At 37.0% G+C, this 27,154-nt stretch overlaps 2 protein-coding genes across 2 annotated transcripts; both read left to right on the top strand.

Moving 5' to 3' along the window:
- The first annotated feature begins 1,361 nt into the window (after nucleotides 1-1,361).
- LOC132602804 (probable xyloglucan endotransglucosylase/hydrolase protein 23) lies at nucleotides 1,362-2,847 on the top strand. The gene is made up of 3 exons (XM_060315577.1): nucleotides 1,362-1,697; nucleotides 1,795-1,988; nucleotides 2,270-2,847. The coding sequence occupies exons 1-3, from the start codon at nucleotides 1,416-1,418 to the stop codon at nucleotides 2,670-2,672; spliced, it is 879 nt and encodes a 292-aa protein (XP_060171560.1). The 5' UTR covers nucleotides 1,362-1,415; the 3' UTR covers nucleotides 2,673-2,847.
- A 4,850-nt stretch (nucleotides 2,848-7,697) lies between these two features.
- On the top strand, nucleotides 7,698-9,110 carry LOC132602803 (probable xyloglucan endotransglucosylase/hydrolase protein 23). Its single transcript, XM_060315576.1, has 3 exons — nucleotides 7,698-8,034; nucleotides 8,141-8,334; nucleotides 8,548-9,110. Exons 1-3 carry the CDS (start codon nucleotides 7,753-7,755, stop codon nucleotides 8,948-8,950), a joined length of 879 nt encoding a protein of 292 aa, XP_060171559.1. The 5' UTR covers nucleotides 7,698-7,752; the 3' UTR covers nucleotides 8,951-9,110.
- The last annotated feature ends 18,044 nt before the right edge of the window (nucleotides 9,111-27,154 follow it).

Raw genomic sequence — 27,154 nt, 5'->3', positions numbered from 1 at the left:
GCCTCGCGATTTTTTTTTTCTCCGTTGAGATTCGAACCCAGAATCTCTGATTTTGTAGACCAACGAATAAAGGTACTTTGACCCACGAATTTTAATTAAATGAGATGGATGACAAAAATTAAAGACCAACACATATGAAGAGCAATCCTGGCTAAAAAAGGGTTAGTACTATTCAAACTTTTATAGATATTCTTCTCTACAAAAAGATATTTCACTTAATTTTCTTAGTCTGTTAAGTGAAGATAAAAACAAATTAAATGGAGTCACGTTATGGCGAAATGGTGAGTATTCTTTCATCTTTATAAAAGTTGAGTTTGAGGATTAGATATATTGTCGTCTTTATTAGGAGTACTATGTTACACGGTATATAAAATATCCATACGAATGTAAATTTAATCGAATTATAATATAAATAATATAAAAAATGGGGTAAAAAACAAGAACAAATAAAATCAACAAAGTATTTCTGTATTAACGGGCTTTATTTTACCAACTTGATACTAATACGGTGTATTGAATGCACCTTGGAAGGAGTTGAAAAAATGATGCACTTTGGAAAGGACATGATGAATAAATAAATGAAAAGGCCAATCAAAATGCACGTCCGAAATAGAAATGGTAAAAGGCCAGCTAGTTGGTCCATAATAATAATTAAACTCGGTGCATGTATTTTTATTGGATTTTACAGAATCACAATCACCCACTTGCTAGTCAAATAATTTAAGGCGGTTCTATAGAAAAAACTTCAATATTCTGGAATTTTGAATATTCCTCCCTCTCAAAATACTTAATTACTAATATTTTGATCTTCGATACGTAAAATACTAGTATTATTATAAGTTACGAAATCTTCTAATATTAATATGATAAAAAATATGTATTAAAATACTAGTCAAAATACATGTAATTTGACCCTCAAAATTACGTGACAAGTATTTTGAGACGATGGGAGTAAAAGTTTATAATGAAATGTCCACTCTATATATAATACTTATTTTAGTATCCCGATTAATTTAAATTCACCTTGGACCCAATAAATAAAATACATTTCATAATAAAAAATAAAAAAAAATCTAATTCATGGACCGGCACTCGAGACAATTGCAATTGAAAATGAGAGAGTGAGGTTGGAATGAGTAACCTTCAGGCCAACAGGTAAATCTTAAAGAGTAGTAGTAGTGTGTATGGGCTGTCTCTGAGCTTTGATGGCATCACTTTTTTCCTGTGTCCAGCTCAATACTCTTCTTTTTTGTTCTTGCTTTCTGTTTTACTATGAACCTTCCTAAACACTACCCCACACGGCCACACGCTCTAGCTACTTCTTAAACCCCTATAAAACCTCAGCTAGACTATCCATCTCAAATTCATCCAACAAACTTGAAAAGTCTCAAATCTTGAAGTATAAGGAAATATAAATGGCTTCTTTTTCTTCTTCTAAATTAGTAGTACTACTTTTGATATGTGTTATGGTTAGTGTTTTTGGTGTTGCTATTGGAGGTAAATTTAATGAAGAATTTGAAATAACATGGGGTGATGGCAGAGCAAAAATACTCAACAATGGAGACCTTTTAACTCTATCACTTGATAAAATATCTGGCTCTGGTTTTCAATCCAAGAATGAATATCTTTTTGGTAAAATAGACATGCAGCTCAAACTTGTACCTGGTAACTCTGCTGGCACTGTCACTGCTTACTATGTAAGTTTTTTTGTGTATAACATTTTTGAGCTAGATAATATATTTATCGAGTTGAAATGAAACTGATTTTTTTTTTTTTTTTTGGATTTTATTGCAGTTGTCATCACAAGGATCAACACATGATGAGATAGATTTTGAGTTCTTGGGGAATCTAAGTGGTGATCCTTATACTCTGCATACTAATGTATTTAGTCAAGGCAAAGGCAACAGAGAGCAGCAATTTCATCTCTGGTTTGACCCAACTGCTGATTTTCACACCTATTCCATCACCTGGAATCCACAACGCATCATGTAAGAAATTAAAGATTCAAACTTTCTTCAAAATCTTACACATTTTTTAAATCAATCTTGAATTGGAGTCCTCTTGTTTTTTCAAAAAATGTCAATTTTGACCTGGGGCTCTCTTGTTTCTTATAAAATGTCAATCTTGACTTGGGGTTCTCTTGTTTTTTCTAAGAGTTGTCAATTTTGACTTGGGATTCTCTTATTTCTTAAAAAGTTTCAATATTGACTTGGGTTTTTTTTTTTCCTTGAAAAGTTCTAATCTTGACTTGGGTTGTCTTGTTGAACAGATTTTATGTGGATGGAACACCAATTAGAGAATACAAGAATGCAGAATCAGTTGGAGTGTCATATCCCAAAAACCAACCAATGAGGATATACTCAAGTTTATGGAATGCAGATGATTGGGCTACAAGAGGAGGACTTGTGAAAACTGATTGGAGTCAAGCACCATTTAGTGCTTCTTACAGAAACTTCAATGCAAATGCTTGTATTCCCAAGACTCCATCATCATCTTCTTGCAGTTCCAATTCTGCAACTTCAACAAGCAATTCATGGCTGAATGAAGAGTTGGATAACACAAGCCAAGAGAGGTTGAAATGGGTGCAGAAGAATTACATGGTTTACAATTATTGCACTGATACAAAGAGGTTTCCACAAGGATTTCCAGCTGATTGTGCTCAAAACAACTAAGCATTGACAAGTTAAAAAAAAATATATATTAGGAACATAGTATTCTTTTATTTATGATCTTATATAAGGTATTGTAATGATTCTTTTATTGGTTTGAAGATCAGAAACAGCTTAGTTTTGTAATAAATTCTTATAAACATGAAATTGATATATTCTTTTATAAGCGTATCATAAATTTGTTATGTTTATCCTTTTCCTTAGTCCATTAAGTAAGAGCTAGTTTGCACATTGGTTTCGACTTAACATATCATAGTTTCCGCTTTTATCTGATGTAAAGTTTAACACAAATATATGCTTTTCCATTATTTTGGCCAATTCATAGAAATAATACATTTTAAAAAAAAAATATATAGCTAGAATAAACGTATTTCGCACTACCGTATTAGGCATTATTTTATTCAAAAAATTCAACGGACAAAAAGTTAATGATTAATAGTGTTAAAGGGTAATTCGTTACTGTGACTAACGTTTTATGCCCAATACGTAAGTGATGGTAACGGCTCTAAAGAATACGGAATCTGATAGTTGATTGATATTAAGGTCGTAACTCAAATTGATCTATAGGCAATCTTCACACTATGTATAAGAAAAATCAACAGAGAAAATAAACTATAACTAATTATCAAGTGATGCTTTTTTAGATCCATACACAAGATGGTATCTTTCTTGACCTTATGCATTTTCAGTACAAAAACAATTAAAAAAAAATTAAAGATTGGCATCACAAGGAAAATTTGGAAAAGATTTTTAAAAACCAATAAAGAAAAATCTTGAACAAAAGAATGCTAAATTAACGGCAGAGACATTGATAAGATCTCTACACGTAATTAATCTTGCCTTCAAAGTGCAATGGTCAAAGCCCAAAAGAAATTAAAGATACAGTGTCTTAAGTTTACAACAATAACTAGTAGCAATTAATTCATATATATATCATGGTCTTTTATATATGAAAATTAAGAAACAACCATCTTTCATTATCTACTGTCAGATTTTAAGATCAGTTGTCGTCAGATTTCGTACAGGGATTGTTCGTGCCTGAATTCTTTAGAGTCGTTACCATCAGTTACGTATTAGCCATAAAACGTTACTCACAGTAACGAATTACCCTTTAACACCGTTCATCATTAACTTTTTTGCCGTTGGATTTTTTTGAATAAAATAATGTCTAGTACGTTACTGCAAAACATGTTTAATATTCTAGTTCTGAAAATTTTCATAGACTCGTATTATTTTGGTGAATTGGCTGAAATAATGACTTACTTAGTTACTTTGATAAAATAAACGGAAAAGGTCCAAAAATACCCCTAACCTATTGAAAAAGGCTCATAAATACCCTTCTTCCACCTTTTGGTCTAAAAATACCCTTAAGGTTTGTTTTTGGCTCAAATATACCCCTCAACCTATTGAAAAAGGCTCATAAATACCCTCCTTCCACCTTTTGGTCTAAAAATACCCTTAAGGTTTGTTTTTGGCTCAATATACCCCTCAGATTTTTTTAAATCTGTTTTTTTTTAATCTGGTTTTTTTTAAATCTGGAGTTTTTTTTAAATCTGGATTTTTTTTTTTAAATATGGATTTTTTTTTAAATTCCGTAATTTTAAAAAAAAATCCAGATTTTAAAAAAACTCCAGATTTTTTTAAAAATTCCGTAATTGGTCAATAATAAAATTCCATAATTTAAAAAAAAATCCAGATTTTTTTAAAAATTCCGTAATTGGTCAATAATAAAATTCCATAATTGGTCAATAATAAAATTCCGTAATTTAAAAAAAACCAGATTTAAAAAAAAAATCCAGATTTAAAAAAAAAATCCAGATTTTAAAAAATAAAATCAGATTTAAAAAAATCTGAGGGGTATATTTGAGCCAAAAACAAACCTTAAGGGTATTTTTAGACCAAAAGGTGGAAGGAGGGTATTTATGAGCCTTTTTCAATAGGTTGGGGGGTATATTTGAGCCAAAAACAAATTTTAAGGGTATTTTTAAATCAAAAGGTGGAAGAAGGATATTTATGAGCTTTTTTCAATAGGTTAGGGGTATTTTTGGACATTTTCCATGAAACTAAGAGCCAAGTAAGCTGCCCCAATATTATCACACCATAAGATGTATAGGTGACTGTTGAATATGGATACCAAGCTCAAACAGTGAAGACTACAAACATGAGAGCTCAATAGCTGCATTTGCTACAGCCTTGTACGCAGTGGTGGACCTTGCATACTATTTTTCAATAACAATATATTTAGTGTAATTACGCAAGCAGAGTCTGAAAACGAAAAAGCATACGCCCTACCTCGTAAAGATAAAAAAATTATTTTTGATATACCCTCAACTTAAATATTTTTCAACATAACTTTAAATAATTTCTTTCGATTTATTTCCGAACACCCATTCAAGAATGAAATGGCTAGCACTCATTATGGCCAGAAGATCTTTGTGGAAATCTTTTCCCTCAATAGAAGGAAACGTGTGATTTATAAGCTAGCTCTGGCTACCAGCTTCATAGTACTTTAATATAGTGTTGGATTAATGCACTTTTAGAAAGTATACATGATAAACAAATGGGAATGTTGGATTAATGCACTTTGGAAAGTATGCATGATACTCCATAATTTAACGTATGTTAGTACAATAGTACTCTATACAAATTAGTATTTATCCTTACTAGTTACTACTAGTAAGAAAATCAATATTTCTCTTTCAAAAGCTACCCTCTTACTTTCACTTCTTTCACATCAGCCCAACTCTATTTTTTCAATACAATCTTTTGCGTCTGCCAAAATCATCTATCATCTCACTGCAATTTGAACCAATATGGATGGACAAATCATCCGTATCCATATATGAAAGACCAAACTTAAAAAGTTACGGTTTGATCCTTTCACGCACAAATTTTGTGCGTGAAGCTTAGCTTGATTTTTTTTAATGGGTTAGTTTGGTTTCAATTTTTTTTTTTTGGGTTACAAAAGTGTCGGGCTCGTCCAGGACTATATGGATGCTGACACGACTAAAAAATTACTATTTTCTCACTGAAAAAATTTTAGCGTCTATTTCCCACTAAATAGTAGAGTTTTCACACGGAAAAATTAGAAAGTTTTTCAGCGTTTCAATGAGAACTTATTTTCCACCATGCGTTTTTCTAATGAAATTGTAAGGTGCGAAAATAAACTTTTATAGGATAAATTTTTACTGAATATCGATGGGAAAAATCTCCTTTTCTAGTAGTGCGTCTTTGAACTTAAAGTGAGTTGAAATTAGGGGTGGGCGTTCGGTTTTTCGGTTCGGTTTTATCAAACTTCGGTTTGGCTATTTCGGGTTCGGTTTTTTGAAGGTGGACACCGAACACCGAACCAAACTAGTTCAGCTCGGTTCTTTTGGTTTCGGTTTTTTAAAGTCCGGTTCGGTTTTTTTGATATGATATTAGAAGCGATTCCTTTGACACTAATTCATATTCTCAAAAGCAATAAAACATAAAACTAATAAATTGAAATCAAAATCAAACAAACAGGATATACAAGAATAGAAAATTATAACCATAATATAGGATTACTAGGTGTTAATACATACCGTGAGAATAATTAAGAAAACACATAAAGGACATACATTAATACTAAAGACACATCCTAGTTGTCTTCCTTAACATATTTGATTTTCTCAACTGAAGTAGAAAATTAGGGATACAAATGCAAAAGAGGGCTTGTTACAATTGTTTTTTTTTTTTTTTTGCTTTAAACTTAATGGGCCTGGACTATTTTAATTTTTTTGGGTAATGTATTAAATTTCGGTGTGTGTTCGGTTTTTCGGTTCGGTTTTATCAAATTTCGGTTCGGCTATTTCGGTTTCGATTTTTTGAAGGTGGACACCAAACACCGAACCAAACTAGTTCGGTTCGGTTTGTTGAAGTTTCGGTTTGATTCAGTTCGATTTTTTGATTTTCGATATTTATGCCCAGCCCTAGTTGAAATTCAGCTATGAGGTTTATTGGATCACACAGTTCTTGCTTATTCTTAAAGAACTTCACATTTTTTCAGAAATTTTCAGAAGGAAACGTGTGACTTAGCCGGCTTTGATTTTGACCAACTTTAAAGTTTAAAGTACTAGTAGTATGAAGGAATTGATGAATGCACCTTGGAAAGGACCTGATGAATAAATAAATGAAAAGGCCAATCAAAATGTACATCTAAAATGGTAAAAGGCCAGCTAGTAGGTCCACGCAAATCATTAAATTCGGTGCATGTGTTTTTATTGGACGTTGCAGTAATAAATCACAATCACCCACTTAGAGCCCGTTTGGATTGACTTATAAGTTGTTTATAAGCTGTTTTCAATTTTTTTAAGCGTTTGGCTGGTCAGATTAAAGTCATTTTATGCTTAAAATAAACTCAAAAAAATAATTAAGCCCATTTAACTTAACTTATCTAAAGCAGTTTATAAGCTGTTTGCAGCTTATAGACATAAGTCCATCCAAACAGGCTCTTACTAGTCAAATAGGCGGTTCTATATGATAAAACTCTAATATTCTGGAATTTTGAATATTCTAACTGTTGGATCAAACCAACCGACTTGAATGATAAAATCTTATCCATACATATTTACATTAATTTTTTTTTTCGCTCAATATCTAATACTCGTTTTGAAGTTCAACTAATTTAAATTCGCCGTCCTAAAGCTCATTAAAGGAAGAGGTTAGCTACTATATAAAGTTTCATTTTTAGAAAAATATTTTCTACTAATTCTTTTTTCATTTTCAAAACCCAAGACATAATTTTATTCGAAAATGATAGCATGAGGTTGGAAAAATCAGTATATGGGCTGTCACTTAGCTTTGATGGCATCATTTTTTTTCTGTGTCCAGCTCAATACTCAAATCTTTATTTTTTTCCTGCTTTCTTTTTTACACTGAAGTTTCGTCTCTACTTCCTCATGCCTAAACCCCACACGCTTAAGCTATTTTTATCTTAGTGAGGTGGGTGAGTGGGGGTTGGGGGGTAATAAACCCCTATAAAACCCCACCTAGACTGTCCAACTCAAATTCATCCAACAAACTTGAAAAGTCTCAAATTTTGAAATATAAGGAAATAAAGATGGCTTCTTTTTCTTCTTCTAAATTAGTAATACTACTTATGATATGTGTTATGGGTAGTGCTTTTGGTGTTGCTATTGGAGGTAAATTTAATGAAGAATTTGAAATAACATGGGGTGATGGCAGAGCAAAAATACTCAACAATGGAGACCTTTTAACTCTGTCACTTGATAAAATATCTGGCTCTGGTTTTCAATCCAAGAATGAATATCTTTTTGGTAAAATAGACATGCAGCTCAAACTTGTACCTGGCAATTCTGCTGGCACTGTCACTGCTTATTATGTAAGCTTCTTTTCTTTTTGTAAAGTAACATTTTTGAGCTAGACTACATAGTATAGATGTTTATTGAGTTGAAATGAAACTGATCTTTCTTTGAATTTTATTGCAGTTGTCATCACAAGGACCAACACATGATGAGATAGATTTTGAGTTCCTGGGGAATCTAAGTGGTGATCCTTATACTCTGCATACTAATGTATTTAGCCAAGGCAAAGGCAACAGAGAGCAGCAATTTCATCTCTGGTTTGACCCAACTGCTGATTTTCACACCTATTCCATCACCTGGAATCCACAACGCATCATGTAAGTAATTAAACTTTCAAACTTTCTTCAAAATCTAACACATTTTTTAAATCAATCTTGAATTGGAGTCCTTGTTTTTTCAAAAAATGTCAATTTTTGACTTGAGGTTCTCATGTTTTTTTTAAAAAGTGTCAATTTTGACTTGGGGTTCTCTTGTTTTTTTTAAAAAGTGTCAATTTTGACTTGGGGTTCTCTTGTTTTTTGGTTGAACAGATTTTATGTAGATGGAACACCCATTAGAGAATACAAGAATGCAGAATCAGTTGGAGTGTCATATCCCAAAAACCAACCAATGAGGATATACTCAAGTTTATGGAATGCAGATGATTGGGCTACAAGAGGAGGACTTGTGAAAACTGATTGGAGTCAAGCACCATTTAGTGCTTCTTACAGAAACTTCAATGCAAATGCTTGTATTCCCAAGACTCCATCATCATCTTCTTGCAGTTCCAATTCTGCAACTTCAACAAGCAATTCATGGTTGAATGAAGAGTTGGATAACACAAGCCAAGAGAGGTTGAAATGGGTGCAGAAGAATTACATGGTTTACAATTATTGCACTGATACAAAGAGGTTTCCACAAGGATTTCCAGCTGATTGTGCTCAAAACAACTAAGCATTGACAAGTTAAAAAAAAATATATATTAGGAACATAGTATTCTTTTATTTATGATCTTATATAAGGTATTGTAATGATTCTTTTATTGGTTTGTAGATCAGAAACAGCTTAGTTTTGTAATAAATTCTTATAAACATGAAATTGATATGTTCTTTTATACGCGTACCACAAATTTGTTTTGTTTATCCTTTTCTTTAGTCCATTAAGTAAGAGCTAGTTTGCACATTGGTTTCTGCTAAACATATCATAGTTTCCGCTTTTTATCTGATGTAAAGTTTAACACAAATATATGCTATTCCATAAACGGAAAAATTTTAAGCACCAATTACGAGATATTAAAATATAGCCATATTCATTACAATAAGCTATTATTTCGGCCCATTCATAGAAATACGTTTTTTTAAAAATTTACATAACTAGAATAAACGTATTCCGCACTAACGTATTATGCATTATTTTATTCAAAAAATTCAACGGACAAAAAAGTTAATGATTAACGGTGTTAAAGGTAATTCGTTACTGTAAGTAACGTTTTATGTCTAATACGTAACTGATGGTAACTGCTTTAAAGAATATGGAATCTGATAGTTGATTGATATTAAGGTCGTAACTCAAATTGATCTATAAGCAATCTTCACACTACGTTGGAGAAAAATCAACCGAGAAAATAAACTATAACAAATTATCAAGTGATGCTTTTTTAGATCCATACATAAGATGGTATCTTTCTTGACCTTATGCATTTTCAGTACAAAAAAAAAATTAAAAAAAAAAAAGATTGGCATCACAAGGAAAATTTGGAAAAGTTTTTTAAAAACCAATAAAGAAAAATCTTGAACAAAAGAATGCTAAATTAAAGGCAAAGACATTGATAAGATCTCTACACGTAATTAATCTTACCTTCAAAGTGCAAGATGGTTAAAGCGCAAAAGAAATTATAGATACAACTAGTTATGTGAGGCCTGTATTAAGCCCGGGCCCAAATTCAAGATATAAAAGTAGATATTTAACTAAAAAAATATAATCTGTGTTAGTATAAGTGTACAACAACAATCATATACCCATTGTAGTCCCACAAGTGGGTAATTATATAAAAGCAAAATTTTCATTCCACTGCTTTAATATTTTAACTTCCATTTTGATAAAATTATTTACTTCAAATCAAATGCGGAGCCAGAATTTGACATTTATAACTTATGTATCCTAATTTTCTGAAGTTATTTAGTTCTAAATAAATAATCTATACATAGTTAATGAACTTTTAAGACAAATACATAATTTAACTTGTGCAGCGGATGAAGCTGCTCCTCTCTTAATTAGGGATTAGGGGTTCGAACATGGATATGGAAAATTTTTTTGGAGGAAGCGTTCCCTCTGAATAGGCGCGATACAGTGCTAATTATCTAGATTAATTGGGCTTAAATGCGGATATCGAGCACGAACCAGAAAATCAAAGAACATGAAAAATGAGGTAGAAGGTTCGATAGCTTTTGAAAAGTAGACCTTAGAAATAAAAAATAAAAAAATTCACTTAAATAAATAAGATTAGGACCTAAAAGTAATTAATTTTTTTTTTTTTAAAGAATTAGAAATTATTGTGAGGACTATAAAAGTCCCCAGGTTCGATAGCTTTTGAAAAGTAGACCTTAAAAATAAAAAATAAAAAAATTTACTTAAATAAATAAAATTAGGACATAAAAGTAATTAATTAAAAAGTTTTTAAAAATTTGAGAAACTGTAGTCCTCACATTCCCTCTTATATTATATAGTAATGTCTTAAGTTTACAAAAATAACTAGTAGCAATTAATTTATATATATATATATCATGGTCTTTTATATATGAAAATTAAGAAACAACCATCTTTCATATCTACTGTTAGATTTTAAGATCAGTTGTTGTCAGATTTCGCACAAGGATTGTCCGTGCCTGAATTCTTTAGAGTCGTTACTATCAGTTACGTATTAGCAATAAAACGTCACCGTTCACCATTAACTTTTTTGCCGTTGGATTTTTTTGAATAAAATAATGTTTAATACGTTACTACAGAACACATTTAATATTCTAGTTCTGAAAATTTTCAAAAACACGTATTACTTTAGTGAATTAGATGAAATAATGACTTACTTAGTTACTTTGATAAAATAAATGTGTTTTTAGCATGAAACTAAGAGCCAAGTAAGCTGCCCCAATATTATCACACCTTAAGATGTATAGGTGACTGTTGAATATGGATACCAAGCTCAAACAGTGAAGAATACAAACATGAGAACTCAATAGCTGCATTTGCTACAGCCTTGTACGCAGTGGTGGACCTTGCATACTATTTTTTAATAACAATATATTCAGTGTAATTACGCAAACAGAGTTTGAAAACGGAAAAGCGTACGTCCTACCTCGTAAAGATGGAAAAATTATTTTTGATATACCCTCGACTTAAATATTTTTCAACATAACTTTAAATAATTTCTTTCGATTTATGTCCGAACACCCATTCAAGAATAATTGTCAAGTGGATGAAATGGGGGTCCGGAACCAAAATGGCTCCAAAAAAAACATTTTGAACCAAAATGCCCCAACAAAAAAAAAAGTTACTAAAGTACCTATAGCGCAGTATTTTACTGCGTTATAGTACTAACGGAGACGGTCCCGTTAAGTCCTATAACACAGTAAAATACTGCGCTATACGGAATACGCCTCAACGTATAACGCATGATTTTACTGCGTTATAGGACACCACAAAACCACAAATTCCCCTTTCCATTCTTCCCTTATTACGTAATAAAAACTTTTTTACGTAGTTTAGCCGTATATTAATCATGCTTTAAGACTCCGAAACTTCAATATTTTATATAGAACTCTAGTTATATTTGTACAATTAATAAAATAGATTCAACACATCAAGAATATGTGATACTTTGAATTGTCGTTTTAATAGTTGAAAAGTGCTCGAAGTCCTTTTTTGTTTGAAGACTTGTAGTCATTAGCTTTAAGTTATTTATCCTTTAGGGTTTCGTCTTATTTTTAAATTAATGCTTAACTTTATTTCGAATGTGTCACGTTTTTTTTTATTATCAATAATAAAGACTAATGATAATATTTATAAATATGCAAAAAATGTATAATATTTACGATAAATTGTACAACACTAATGTATATACACTATCGAGGATGGGTCCCACATGTAGTATGGCGGAGACTATCCCTAGGCCTAAGGCTCATACCATCCCCACCGCCCTCGCCATCGTCTCCGTCGCCTTTTTTCCTCTTAATAACCGGGCGCTCCAAGTCATGATCATCTCCTCTTCCCCTAGCCCTTGCGCCCTTAACTAGAACGTGCTTCTTCTTGGGATCTTGTCCCGCTGCCACGCTCAGAACCTCAGGCTGAGCTGGGTCTGGAAACTGGACCTCTTCCTCGTCAGGAGTCGCCACCGCAGGCGCCGAAGGATGAACCTGAAAAATATATAAATATTAGTATCATTTCTTATTTATGTTGAATACATTAACGTTATTTATTTAATCAAACCTGTGTGTCAACGGGCGCTTGAGAAGGCTCCTGAGATGGGTTTGTAGCCTCCTGAGATGGGTGTGATGGTGAATATGAGGTAGTCTCCTGGACGAGATGCTGTTCGAAGTTCAAGTAAAGGTTATAAAAATTAAATAAACATTTACCTTATATTGAATAAAATTAGTTTAAGTAAAAAACTTACATGCGCCTCGGTAGTCTCATGAGAAGACACCTCTGCCTCGGCAGGCTGATGAGAATGCTCCGGAATGGGCAGCTCCTGTGGACCCACTGGCGCCGAATCCTAAAATATGAAAAAAAAATTGAAATAATAAGTACTTTAAATGATCAAATATGTATATTAAATATTGATCTTATATTGAATAAAATAAATTTTAATAAAAAGCTTACCTGTGGCTCGGTAGTCATATGGGAAGACACTGCTGGCTCGGCATACCCATGAGAAAATGCCTGAGTGGGTGGCTTTGATGGACTCGCTGGCGCCAAATCCTAAAATATGAAAAAAATGAAATAATAAGTACTTTAAATGATCAAATATGTATATTAAATATTGACCTTATATTGAATAAAATTAGTTTTAAGTAAAAAACGTACATGCGCCTCGGTAGTCTCATGAGAAGACACCTCTGCCTTGGCAGGCTGAGTGGGTGGCTTTGATGGACCCGCTGACGCCGAATCCTAAAATATAAAATATTACTAAATAATGAATAATATATATATATATATATATATATAAATAAATAATTTAAATGAACAAATATGTATTTTAAATACTAACCGGGATCAAAAACTCATCAAAGTCAAGAATCCGGGCTCCCTCTGAATTCCTCACAGGCCGCTCATCGGCTAATGAAGCGCGTAACGCCGCCCAATCAACGTTATCACGCTCCTCGATGTATGCATTATGGCTCGGTTGTGATGAAGACCCGGGTATCTCAGCAAGTAAGAGCGCCGGCGTAAACGTAGGTGAGTCTCCAGGTGAGCTGCCACCGACCTGGAAGGGCTGCGGATGGACTAGACCGTGAACGCCCTCTGGAATGGGATCGGCCTCATCTGCCTCATCTACCAGTCCTCCACCACCAGGTCCTCCGGCAACAGCGCCGCGTCCTCTACGCGCACGGCGTCCTCCGGCAGCACGGCGTCCTCTGCCAGCACGGCCTCCGCCTCTGGGAGCCCCCGGTGCTGCCTGATACTCAGCCTCCGGAACAGGCTCCGCCATGCGCCTAATCTCGCCTGCCTGGCGGATACCATTCTCGGAAATCCTAACCATCTCCGTGGCAAGCCCCGCAAGCCCAGGGTAAGGCATATGCTCTAACCCCAAGATGCGTAAACGTTGTACGACCACCAGCTGCATTTGTGTTTAACAGAAATAAAAAAAGTTTATTTTTAAAACGTAACAATTATTGAAATTAGATAAATCTAAATACGATAAACTTACCAATGTCTCGTACTGCCTCGCGAGTGCTGAATATCCTACATCCCTAGGGGGACGCAAAGCTGGGTTGCCGATCAATCGGCGTGTGATCTGATGGTACCAGCGCATGTAATGCTCAACGGGAGTCAAATGGCCGACCACCGCTAAGGTGCCCAACCTGTTCTCCCAACGGTGGAGCTGGACATCCATGAAATCCAAAAAATTAACATCAATGGCAGCCCGATCGTCTCGCTGGTAGTGTCGGAGCTCATGACGGACATCAGGGGGTATACTCTGTTTATGCCCAAACTGTCGTAAGACACGCTCGGGCATGTGATCCTCTACGATGTCCAGGTGTATCAATGGACACCGCGACCTCCAAACCCCCTGACCTGCCCTACAGAAGGGGGGCAAACCATCTAATATAGCAGCATACGACGTCCATATAAATAGCTGCATAACATATAAATACAAATCAGTGATCACCATGTAGAAAAGGCGTTTAATTAAATTATTAATGTAAATTTAAATAGTTTTACTGCATCATCCGTCATGTGATCAAGCTGGTCCCGGAATGGAAGAATACTGTGGTGCGTATCGACATCCCGGTCAAAACCCGCTGTCCACCTCCTCGCATAAGGCATGTAAATCTCGAGGTGATGTCTAGGTACGGGCTGAAAAGGCAGCATCCTCTCCCACGCCCATAACTGTAAGCGATATTAGAAAATACGATTTTTTAGTCGCCCTTCCTTTCAAGAGGTTTGTTGACATTACAGGAACGCAACTTAAATATTACCTGGAGAAGAGCAAAAAATCCACACACATCTCTGACAGCACCAATAGACGCTCGGCACAGGCATCTGTAAAGATACTCCAAAACAGCACCGCCCCAGCTGTAGTCTCCCAAACGGTCCAGATGCTCCAAAAAAACCAAGTAACGTAAACTGACAAAGGCACCCGATGAATTCGGGAACAAGATGCCCCCGAATATAATTAGCAGGTACAAACGGGCATGACGATCAACATCGTCCTGCGGGGTGCCGTCGCCAACCGGATCCAGACCCTCCAAATAAGTGCAGAGTGCACTAAGCTGAACCCGACTCTGTCCGGATATCTGGGCCGCAGCATCAGGCACGAAATGGGTGAGCCTAGTCAACTCTGTCACCCACGTCCGACTAGGAAGAGGCTCGTACCGAGTGTGCAGTGGCTCTCTATCAACCCGCAATCCAAAGAGGACATCTACATCCTCAAGTGTAATCGTGGCCTCACCAGTGCGAAGATGGAAGGTATGTGTCTCTGGCCTCCACCGCTTGTCATACCCCATTTTAACCGGGTTAAATTAGAAGTACAACATATTGGAGATTCCTGTTTATGTTTATTTTAAGGAGTCGCCACCTAATTATTTATGGTGAATTAGGACACCTAAAGTTTATTAAAGTTATTTTAAAGTTAACTCTGTTTTAAAAGTCTGCGAAACTTAGGATTCTAGGTAAGGGTTCAATTAGTCTAAAGGGAAGGTATTAGGCATCCTTTAAGACCCATTAGCAATGGTTAACCGACCGAACTTAAAGGAATTAATTAGGTTAAGTGTAAATATTATAGAAACGAAAATAATTTTGTAAAAATTGCTAAAGTTGTAAATAGAAATATAACAATGTTGTTTAAATAGGACTTGTAGAAAATAATGATTTTTATAAAAAGTGCTTAGTTAGAAATCAAAATTTTACAAGTGGTAAAGTAGCTTCCTAAAGGCAAAACGTGAACAGCTCCAAACCAACGGAATAAAGTGGACCCAAGAAGCTAAATTAAGGTAAACAATCTTATCCATTTATTTGCCATAGAATGATGCTAGTTTTCTCTTTTTTAAAGTAAATAGATTGAGTATTTTCGAAAGTCGTTGAAAACTTCTAAATGGACTGAAACGAATTTCTTAAGTCTAAAAATAAAAGGTCCTCCTTTGTGTGATAAAAAAAAGTACCTTTTCCTTCGTATCGTGAAATAAGGGAAAATTCCAAGCCTATAGTAACTTATTCACTATTAATTATAGTGGAACTTTAAATGAAGCTGGTTATAAATAATAACTAGGCATTGCTAATATATTTAATTAGACGTGATGTGAGTATATTTTTAGCATTGCTAACAAGTTTAGATCAACCAACAACAGAGCTTAAAACTACCTGGTTATTTAGCTAAAGTAGCAAACAAACCAGAGGGCAAATAATGATCTTATAGTTCAGCAGAAAGATATCGTCAAACAAGCATAACATAGGTAAAAAATAAGCAGAAGCCAAATAGTCTGTAACCGACATTGATTCTAGAAAGATTAGATTTGGTTCGCTTTTGAGCGACGTAGGGCTGGGAACGAACAAGCACGCACAGGCTCCATGTGATTGCGGCGTCGTTGAGTCTCAAAAATGAAACTCTTTGGCTCCGGTGTTCATGCAAACAAAGAAATAAAGAAAGATTAAAACATGAAACAGATGCTGATGTGATACTAATAAATAGACGAAGATAGGTGTATGTAAACAGTAGGCAAAAAGAGATACACGTTGTTACTATATGAAGAAAGATACAACGTAGTGACAACCTTAACGCAACAGCAAAGCAACAGCAATAAATGGCAGTAGAAAGACCAAAATGTACAGCCGTTCATGGCATCACAAGGCTGCAGCTAGGTGCATCTTAAAGTATTTGAAGATTTGCTACACCTTCCACAAAGTATTCATCAAACAGGCATCAATTATATCCTAAACTGTTTGATTTAGGTTTCAGCTATCATAAGTTTATTTGATTTAACAAAAACAACAGTATAGGTCAGGCAAGGACAAACTATACAGATTTATCGAGTTGAAAACAAGTGATCAACTAATCCTGTAAAACACCAACTGACATCCTTTTTCTTCATTTTCCTTTCAACAATACTGGACTCCTACTTATTCCTTTTATCTTTCCCGAAACCAATTCCTTCGTTTGAAAAATCAATAGAAAACATTTTACCAAAGTTCCATTCACCCATAAACACAGAACTTACTTGCTAGATACATAACAATGTCCTTATCCAAAGTCTAAGTTTATCTTACCTTGACAACATGATATGGGGAAAATACAAAAGAAAGATAACAGGGCAGATTAAGAGGAAACTGGAGACAACAAGTTACAAGCTGGTGGCTGCTAACACAAATGATCAATCACAGGCACTTTGACTAGACAAAAACCAAAATCAACTGATGTTAGCCGATAACTCAATCAGAAACTATTTTCAAGAAGCCTGTACACCAATTTGTTGGATATGCAAAAACAGTGCACAATGAAATGAAACCAGACAACATTCAGGCTGACTCATTCCCATAAAGTTTATACATCAGTTCCCAGCTTAACAGACACAAACAAAAGCAAATAAACATACATGTAATGAAACAAGCATACAGAATCGCATCTAGGTCAGTACGACACAGGATTGACAGATTTCATCAACAGGTGACTCCAAACACCATTATAAGACTCAACAGAGCACTAGCACAAATTCACGGATGCTAACAAAATTTAAATCTCATTATGAACATTACACTAATCGACTTGTCCGACCAAATGACATAAAGAACATGCATAATCACTACTTAATTACCGCGAAACCCCTTCGATTACACTAGCATAGTACACTGCCTAAATTAACGAAATTACTACTAAATCAATTCACACAAAACTCATGAACAAACTAAACTATTAGAATGAAGATGGACTAAGATGAGGACAGATTCAAATGAAAACAGGAATATGAAACCAAACACCTACGCGTTTGAAGGCTAAACCATAGAATCTACAGCCCACACTAAATCATTTTGAACAGATGAAAAAAAAATACTAAAGCTGTAAATGATTTATGCTTCTCAATTCGCATGCTGAAACTACGTAATACTAAGACGCTTATAAAATCACATCGACCAAACCATGTCGCACTTTAAACAAGCAGCAAACAAAGCTAAAAATTAATTGGAAACCATCAAGATAGCAACAGAACTATGAAGTTTATACAGGCCGAAAACAACAGCAACTTAACACATGATTTCTAAAAATGAATTTAATCCAAACGACACGGGTATCGACAAGAGGAATGCTCGATATCTACTTTCACAATACATCAACATAACAGATGTCTGAATATCAACACAAGCATCCCATATACGACATTAACATGTTCCGAAGGCATGATTTTACACTAGAGAACTCTAATTCATGCTTTTATTCCAAACGAACAGATTCGTTACGCACTACCAATAAAAAGAAAACTGAGGAAAAATTAAAGCTTCAAGATTCACCGACCTTTTGTGGGTGCAGTGAACTGGGGTCGTCGAGGTCTCGAATCTACACTCGAACTCGAAGAATCCGAACCCGGACCCGATTAAAGTAACTACGGTTTTAAACAGAAAAAGAAAGGAAAATAGAGTAATTGTTGGCTATTTTTGGTTGATTAAAACTTGTGTTTTGTAGGGAATTTTTTGGTTCCAGATTCTTGGTCCTTTTTCGTAGGATTGATTTCGTCTTCACTCCAAGAACTCTAACAAGAGAATTTGAACAAAAACTCAGATTTAGAGTAACAAAAATAAGTAATGTTGAGTGTTGTTTCCCCCAAATCCCCAAAGATACTGAATATCCTCTTTCTCCAGCCCCAAATCCCCCCGAACTGATTCAACTTAGGACCCATTTATAGAAAATAGAGGAGCGTGGGAGAGAGACGAAGTGGACAGGCGTGAGGGGACAGTGGCGAGTGGAAGTGGCAGGGAAGAGTATGGGAGAAGGCGAGGGGAACAGAGGTATGGTGGAGAGGAACGTGAGCGTGGGGGACAGGGGAAGTGGAAGGGAACGTGGAACGTGGGAAAGAGAAGAGGAGAAAGAGACAAGAGTAGAGAGAGAGAAGGGAGGCGGCGGGTGAGGTGCAGAGGAAAATGAAATAAAACCCTACTGGTTTCATTTCATGTTGTGGAACGGACCGGGTCGGGTATGGAATGTGTGGGCTGGACCGGGTAATATTAGGTAGTGGGCTGATTTGTTGGGTAAGTTATTAAAGAATGATTTGGGATGGTTGGTTAAGTGAGGAAATAGGCTAGTCTGATGAAATTAAAAACATGGGTTGGGCCATTTATTTGGCATATTGTGCTTTGTTGTTTGGGCCAGCAATTGGATGAAAATATGGATCCTTCTTCCTTTATCTAAATTATTTTGGGGCTTCTAATTTAATAACTGCTACAATATATATTATGTAAAGACAAATAATAATTAATATGTATAAAAATAAAGATTTTGCAAAGTGTTGTCTTGTAATTAATTTAACGAGTCCAAACCCGAAAATGATTTGTGATAAAGTAATGCTCGTAATGTTGAAAATAAAAGTAACGATATTAATAGTAGTAGTAATAAAATAAAAAATAGTGAAAATAAAGTGTTTAGCTCGTCAGTAAATTTAGAAGCCCGAGTAAATAAAATTAAATAAAAGAGGGGCAAAATTGGGTGTCAACAGATGCCCCTCTTTGACTGTAGACGATGTAAGAGTCCCCGGGCGAAGAAGTTGACGTAGTAGCCAATTTTGTTCCGATCAACAAATACGAACTCGAAAGAACTTGAGAAAATATGGGTTAGGAGAATTGGTGGAAAATATTACGAGGGCAGAAGGAATTATGGTCGAACCTGTTAAGAGAATGTTATTTATGGATTTATAACTTTTCAAGGGTTGCTTGTTTCATTATGTGTCACATTCACAGTATTGGCAGATTTGTTAATTTGATTGCTGAAAAATAAAAGAAAATTAATTAAGCAAAGACAGAAAAAATATAAATAAAAGCATGGCTTGAAAATTGCATTTGAACTTCAAAGTTTAGAGGCAAAAATAACAAAAGCATAGACACGATTCAAGCCTCAATTTCAAATCGTGTCTGTTTCATCAAATGCTGAATACAATTAGTCTACCAAGACTCCCGGAGAAACGGGGGCGGGTTACAAATCCAATTGTTCAAACGACATCCTGGCTCTGCATCCCGGATAGTCGGATCTTCAGAATACCCATCCGAAACCATACTGCATTCAGTTTCTTCTTCGGTGATGAATAAGTGTTTAAAACTTTCCAGGAGTTTGTCTTCAAGCGTTTCCTCTGGTGCTTGGGCAGCGGAAGCCTTAAGAAATGACTGATTCAGGCAAGGAACAGGCTTTGGCAAGGGAATGTCACTTCTTCTTTTGAGACTAGCCGAAGCAATCTCTTCGGGGGTGAGCTCATATCCGAGACCGAAAGTATGCTTATGCCCGGGCAGTTGAATTGGTTCCACAATTCCATTCAAGTTCGGACCAAGGCCTTGACCGGGTCGGAAGCCATTCTTCAGCATCTCCCATGCCACCATCATAAGTACTTGTGGCAATTCCATTCTTTTCGCTTGAGCAGTGCACACATTCTCCTTAATATGAAAAACCGATCCGTCTAGCCTTTCCACACTTTGAATAGGAGGAATTGAACATTCCGGGTATAAAGAATTGTTGCCTTCTCCATGGATCACTATTTCTTGGTGATTCCACACAAACTTCAGGCTCTGATGCAAAGTGGAAGGAACCGCGCCAGCCATGTGGATCCATGGTCTCCCGATCAGCAGGTTGTAACAAGTAGATATGTCCATCACTTGGAACTTCACAATGAACTCCACAGGCCCAATCTCCAGAAACAAATCGATCTCTCCAACAACATCTCTTTGGGCTCCGTCAAATCCTTTGACACTGACTTGACTGTCACGGAGTTTCCCGACGTCTATCCCTAATGCTCGTAGAGTGGCAACAGGACATATATTCACAGCAGAGCCTCCGTCGACCAATACTTTGGAGATGAACTTATCCCTGCATTTGATGGTGATGTTCAATGCTTTGTTATACCCCAAACCTTCAGGTGGCAACTCGTCGTTATGAAAAGAGACCCGGTGGGCCTCAAGGATCTCCCCTACCATAGCCGATAATTTCTCACTGGAAGTCTCGGCCGGAACGTAGGCTTCGTTCAGTATTTTCACTAGAGCGCTCCTATGAGCTTCAGAACTCATCAATAATGCGAATAAGGAAATATGAGCTGGCGTTTTCTTCAATTGTTCTACAACAGAATATTCCTTCGTTGGCATTTTTCTCCAGAATTCTTCGACTTCAGCTTCTGTAACGGCCTTCTTCGGACCATTTTCCTTGCTTGACGCCCCTCGTGCTATCTCTTCGGGGGCATAGCACCGTCCAGACCTAGTCATTCCGGTGGCAACGGCTTCCACGACTACTCTTCCTTTCCCTTTGTCTCTTTCACCAGATTGATAATCCCAGGGGACTGCTTTGGTGTTGCGAGAAGGTGTTGGGGCAACGAAAGCTGTGATCCTGGGCCTTGGGGTGAGCACTTCGAATGGGGCCCTCTTTTGAACCGTGATTATTGGAGCAACATAAGCCGACGATTCAACCTCCTCCCTTTCTTTAATTGGCACGATAGTCCCCTCCAGATTGCAATCTTCATCAAGGGTGATCATGTGCACATTTGCATCGCCATGATTCGGCAGCGGATTGTTGTTTATGTTCGGGGGAGCTTCCTTAAGCTGTATGACCACTTCCTTGATCAACGTCTCAACTCTATCCTTGAGAGCAAAGCAGCTTCCGGTATCATGCCCTGCAATTCTTGAATGATATGCACAATGTTTAGTCCCGTCATACCATCCCGGGATGGGATCAGGAGTTCTTCCTTGAATCGGTTGGAGTATCCCTGCCATTTTCAGCCTCTCGTACAGTTGGGCTAAAGGTTCGGCTAATGGTGTGTAAGTTTTGGTTGGTCTTCTTTCGACATTTGGGCGTGGTCTAGGGGTGTTTTGTGGGTGGTTTGGTGAATGGTACTGGGGTTGCGTTGCGTAGGTTGGACGGTGTTGTGGTGGGTTTTGGTAGGAAGGTGACCGGGGTGAGTAATATGTTGGTTGAGTATGATAGACCGGAAGAGGGGTAGGTGGGGGTTGGTAATAAGGCTGAGGTATTTGGGTGTACTGGCTGTAGTGCGAGGGCTGGGGTGAAGAATATTGGCGGGTTGATTTTGGGGTGGGTCTTTGATCTTGGATGGCCATGACCGGGGATACTCCGTCTCTCTTCTTCTTAGCAGGGTCTGCCTGAATGGCCTTACTTGTGGCCTGCAAGGCCGCAAGATTTGTAACTCTTCCTGTTTTTATCCCTTCTTCTATGAAGTCCCCCATCCTGATGACTTCAGCAAACTTCTGCCCAATGACACTTAACATTCTCTCATAATATGTGGGGTCCTTTAGAGATTGTACGAAAAGCATCGTCATTTCACTCTCTGCCATTGGAGGCTGGACTTTTGCCGCCTCTGCTCTCCAGCGCATAGCGTATTCCCGGAAAGTTTCTGTTGATTTTCTCTCCAGCTTCATCAAATAAAACCGGTCCGGGATAGTCTCAGTGTTGAACCTGAATCTGTCCATGAATTCCTGGGCCATATCTCCCCAACTGTGCCACCTCTGCGGGTCTTGGTATGTGTACCAATCGAGTGCCTCTCCAGTTAAGCTCCTTATAAACAGTTTCATTCTGATAGCTTGATTTTTACCCACTCCGACAAGCTTATCGCAATATGATCTCAAATGAGCCCGAGGGTTTCCCTTCCCGTCGAACATGTCAAACTTCGGCACCTTATATCCAGCAGGTAACTCAATGTCCGGGTGAATGCACAGATCTTCATATTCAAGTCCTTCACATCCCCTGTTGGTTTGGATGTTCCTGACTGCTTCCCTCAGACTGCGAAGCTCTTTTGCCACATCTTCGTCCGCTCTTGCCCTAGCTTCCCTTTCCAACTCTTCATAGGGGTCAACTTCTGGATGTTGCAAGGCCTGTGCCTGGGTAGTGAAAGGATGAGCTTCTGCCGCATACTGTGTGTTATGGCTGGCAATATGCGCCAATGGTGTATGGTGAACCGCTTGGTAGTTTTGGGTATGTGGGTTAATTTGGGTAACTACAGGTTGAGAAATGTAAGGAGTAGCGAAAGGTTGTGAATTGGTTTGTTGGAAGTTAATTTGCTGGAGGTTGGCTTGTTGCTGGTCATTTGGTTGTGAAGTAGTTTGTTGTATGTTGGCTTGTTGCGGGATGGTTTGTCGTTGGATTGTTTGTTGCGGGATGGTTGGTTGCGGGTGGATCTGGTGTGGAATGGTTTGTTGTGGATTTGACTGTTGTGAGGCGGATTGTTGGTTAGTTTGTTGGGGGTTGGAGGTATTTGGATGGACTGTGTAAAGCGGAGGGTTTGAGGGAGAAGGTTGTGGAGCGGGTGAATCGACAGGCGAAAAGGATGGTGGAATTGTTGTGTTTGTTCTTTGCTCAGGGTGAGGGGCGTTCAAAGTGATGGACAGATTGGTGAGATTCCGCAGTCGCTCAATTTCGGTCTGCATATTGGCCATTTGCTGCAACAATTGGGCAATGAGTTCATCATTTCCCCCTCCTGAAGCTTCAGGTTCCTCTCTTGGAAGAGTGACGAGTCCCAAGCCAGTCTGTTCGGATGCCCCTGAATCATTCATATTGCCGGATGTTCGTGCTTTTGATCTCGTGAAGTATGGGTGGTCTGCCAGTTCACAGTCAACGCGAATCAACCTCTGGGGGATAGTAAAAAATAAACCTTTTAAGAATGAAGAAAGCTGTGTTAGTATGGTCCGAATGATTGCTGTTTAAAATAATATGGAGATTTAGCAGATAATGTTGAAATAAGCACATGTTGCATAGCAAATAAGCACATATTGCGTAGCAAACATACATTGAATAGCAAACAAAACATATTGCAAACAAACATATATTGAATAGCAAACAAAACATATCGGAAGGAAATCAATGCGTCCTATTATGCAAGGGACCTTTTGTGCCAAAGGTAGGCCTAGCGTGGATTTGAAGGATAACATATGTAGTCATGTGTCATTCCAGTGTGCTATTAATTGAAAGCCCAAAACGAATACAATCCCAATGCAAAAGAAATTATTACAATCGCTATTGAACAAGTTAACTAAAATGAAGATGGCCCTTCGTCGCTCTTGAACCTCTTGGTTGCCCGAATTGACTGATCGATCTTTCGGCGATTTTGGGCAAGGTATGACATAGCTAGAACACCCCCTGTTTTGATGCCTTCTTTGATACAAGTATCGCCCTGTTCAGCCAGAAGTGTATCCAACTCTTGCATACTTTGCTCGTAACTAAGTGCTTGCTGCTTCCAATTCTCTGCTTCCCTTTCCTTTTCCTTAAGTTGCGCATGATGCTCGGCTTCAGAAACAAGACTTTTCTTACGCAATTGTCGGAGTAATATGCATGCTTCGGCTTCCCCATCCTTAATCCGATCTTTCAAACTAACACCGGGTTTGATTGATTCCTCCAAATCAGCGGCCAGCCATTCCACATAGTTGTCCTCGCACCCAGCTTGGTATCTATTTGGCTCAACTGAATCTGTTTTTGTGGTCTCTTTCAATTTCCACATGCGAATAACCTCTTTTGCAAAAGGAATTTTCCCTTCTTTGTAGTCAACACAGTAATGACTCATATCTGCCACTAAAGGTATGTTTTGCTTCCTCCCTGATTGTCTCAAAACTCTCAGCGGGGCGTAAGGCTGCAAACCTCGAAGTCCTATCAAGACCAAAAATGGTACGATCTTCGTTCGAAACACCAAGACCTCAGACGGAAACCAACTGAACATCCATTGCATCGAGTCATCGTTCAAATGGCTAAGAAATTCTACCCACTCTTTCACACACTTTGGTTTCTCAAATGATTTTGCTGTCAAGATAGCGCCTGGAACATGACCCAGAATGTGATTCTCACCCGTCGGCTTCTGGAACGCTAGACCCCCGTTGACTTTCTGAAGATGTTCCATCAGCCAAATTTGCAGAAGCAAGTTGCATCCTTCAAAATGCTTATACCCGCGCTTACAACGCCCTAATGCTCGGTAGATATCTGCCACGACCATAGGGACCAGAGTGTAGTGTTTCCCGTCGATGCCACCAAAAAGAGCCTTAGTTACAATAACAAGATGGGTGTGAATATCTTTTGTGGTTCCTTTAGGAAATACTATAGTCCCTAAAAAACATACTGCGAAAGCGAAGCACCGTTTCTGCTTCCAAGAGTCATATGAGAAGAATTCATCCTGATGATCGATGAAACTCCTTTGATAACCGAATCTGTGATACAAATACTCGAGTGGTATCATAGACTTCTGCAAACATTCCACACCTTTACCCTCTCTGAACCCGAAGCTGTCAGCAAATTCTTTTGGTAAAGGTTGCCTTGGAATAATCATGCCACAATTTTGCCATTTTCTTGGTTTACGTAATAATGCCACATTTTCTATATAGCCTCCTATTTCCTCTAACAACGGAGTCATCTCAATGTCGCCAAATCTAAACACGACCCTCTTTTCATCCCAAAACACAGTTGCAGCCTCGATGATGTCTCTGCAGGGCTGGATATCCATCAAAGACGGTAAGTGTCCCAATGCTCCACGTACAACCCGTTGTCCGTAATCCCCCAAATCAACCCACCATGCTGTTAGTTGGGAAGGGACGCTCAAAACCATGCTGAATCTCGGGTAGGCATTGTGTTGACTCATGGTTACCTGTGTTCACAAATGGTTAGTTCTACCTAAATAGCACATGGTCCACATAACGCACATTCATCCTTCAAATCAATGCACATAACGTGATAACCGTCGCTCGGGGTCGTGGACCCACCTGGACATTTGGAAGAGGTTGACTAATGGACTTAATACACCCTGGGTATTAAGCCTCCTAGGTTCGTGCATGCCCTTAAAGGGTTTTGGCTTAGCTCTATCTTAGGCTGACTAGGAGTTGTTTTCCTATGACGCAAGGCTCCCCCAAGCGGACAACTTGGGAGTGGAAAGTCCGTGGCCATCGACTGCACCGCTGATCGACTAAATCCACTAGACCAATCCAACTAAAGGGGTAATTTAGTAGTGCACGGGCGCAAACTGCGAAGCCGCTTTAAGTGTGTGAATATGTGTGAGTTTTCCAGGAGTGGAAGAAATATGAGCGGAATGCCAATTTAAGGAAAGCAATAACATACATATTACATAGAAAATTTACATAATAAAACAATCACTTAAAAGAACATAAAAAAAAAATAAAAAAAAAATAAAGCAACAATAAAGGCAAAAAATAAAGAAAACAACCAAATATCCAACAAATTTAATTATTAACCTAAGTTGTTATGGTTAAGAACCTAAAAGTTCCCCAGCGGAGTCGCCAAGCTGTCACACCCCATTTTAACCCGGGTTAGAGCGGAGTATAACATATTGGAGATTCCTATATTGCTTGTTTTAAGGAGTCGCCACCTAATTAATTTAACGATGAATTAGGACATCTAAATGTTAACTAAGGTAAAGTTAAAACTAAACCTCCGTTAATAGTCTGCTTAACCAGTGTGATTCTAGGTAAGGGTTCTATATTATCCTAAAGGGAAGGGATTAGGCATCCTTTAGAATCCGTTAACTTACGGTTATCCGACTAAACTTAGGTTAATTAATCAATGTTGGATATAGTATTTAAATTCTAAAAGAAAGCTTGTGCAAATAAGATTTATAAAAAATATAACAATTTATGCAAAAGAGGATTTTAAAATGTTTATTTTTTTTATATAAAGAAAGAAGATTTCAAGTAATAAGGTTGTTAAAGAAAAAATGAGACTAGTAATTTGTATAAAGGGGAATTTTAGAATGCTATTTGAAATAAAAATTTATGAATGTTACTAGGGCTCCGAAATGAAATGCTAATAAAACCTATAGAAGAGAATATAATAATTTATATAAAAGGAGATTTCAAATGCCATGAGATTTATAAATACTGTTTAAAGTTTTAAATAAAAGTGCTATTTAGAACGCATTTTGTAGAAGATGTAATGATTCGCATAAAAGAAACTTTAAATGTCGTTTAGAAATAAACTTATAGATGTTGCAAAGATTTTAAAATAATGATGCTGTTAAAATAAGACGCATAAGTAAAAGAAAAAGTGGGTTTGTGCAGTTTCCTTTAACAAATAAACTGAAATGCCGGGATATTTTTAGGAGTAGAAAAAAGATACTGAAGTGCCGAGATATTGATTGATATATATAGTTGCGCCTTTTTTGCAAATCTGTTATTCCGAATGAAATAATATTAGACATCATAAATAATTTTAACACAAAAGAAGAGAAATAAACTCGTAGGATTGATTATTAGTCTTCTTTAAGCTAACTA

Source organism: Lycium barbarum, chromosome 7, assembly GCF_019175385.1.
Source record: "Lycium barbarum isolate Lr01 chromosome 7, ASM1917538v2, whole genome shotgun sequence".
In the NCBI taxonomy this organism is placed as follows: Eukaryota; Viridiplantae; Streptophyta; class Magnoliopsida; order Solanales; family Solanaceae; genus Lycium; species Lycium barbarum.
The sequence above is the reverse complement of the archived record's forward strand: the minus strand, read 5'-3'. Positions and strand labels throughout refer to the sequence as shown.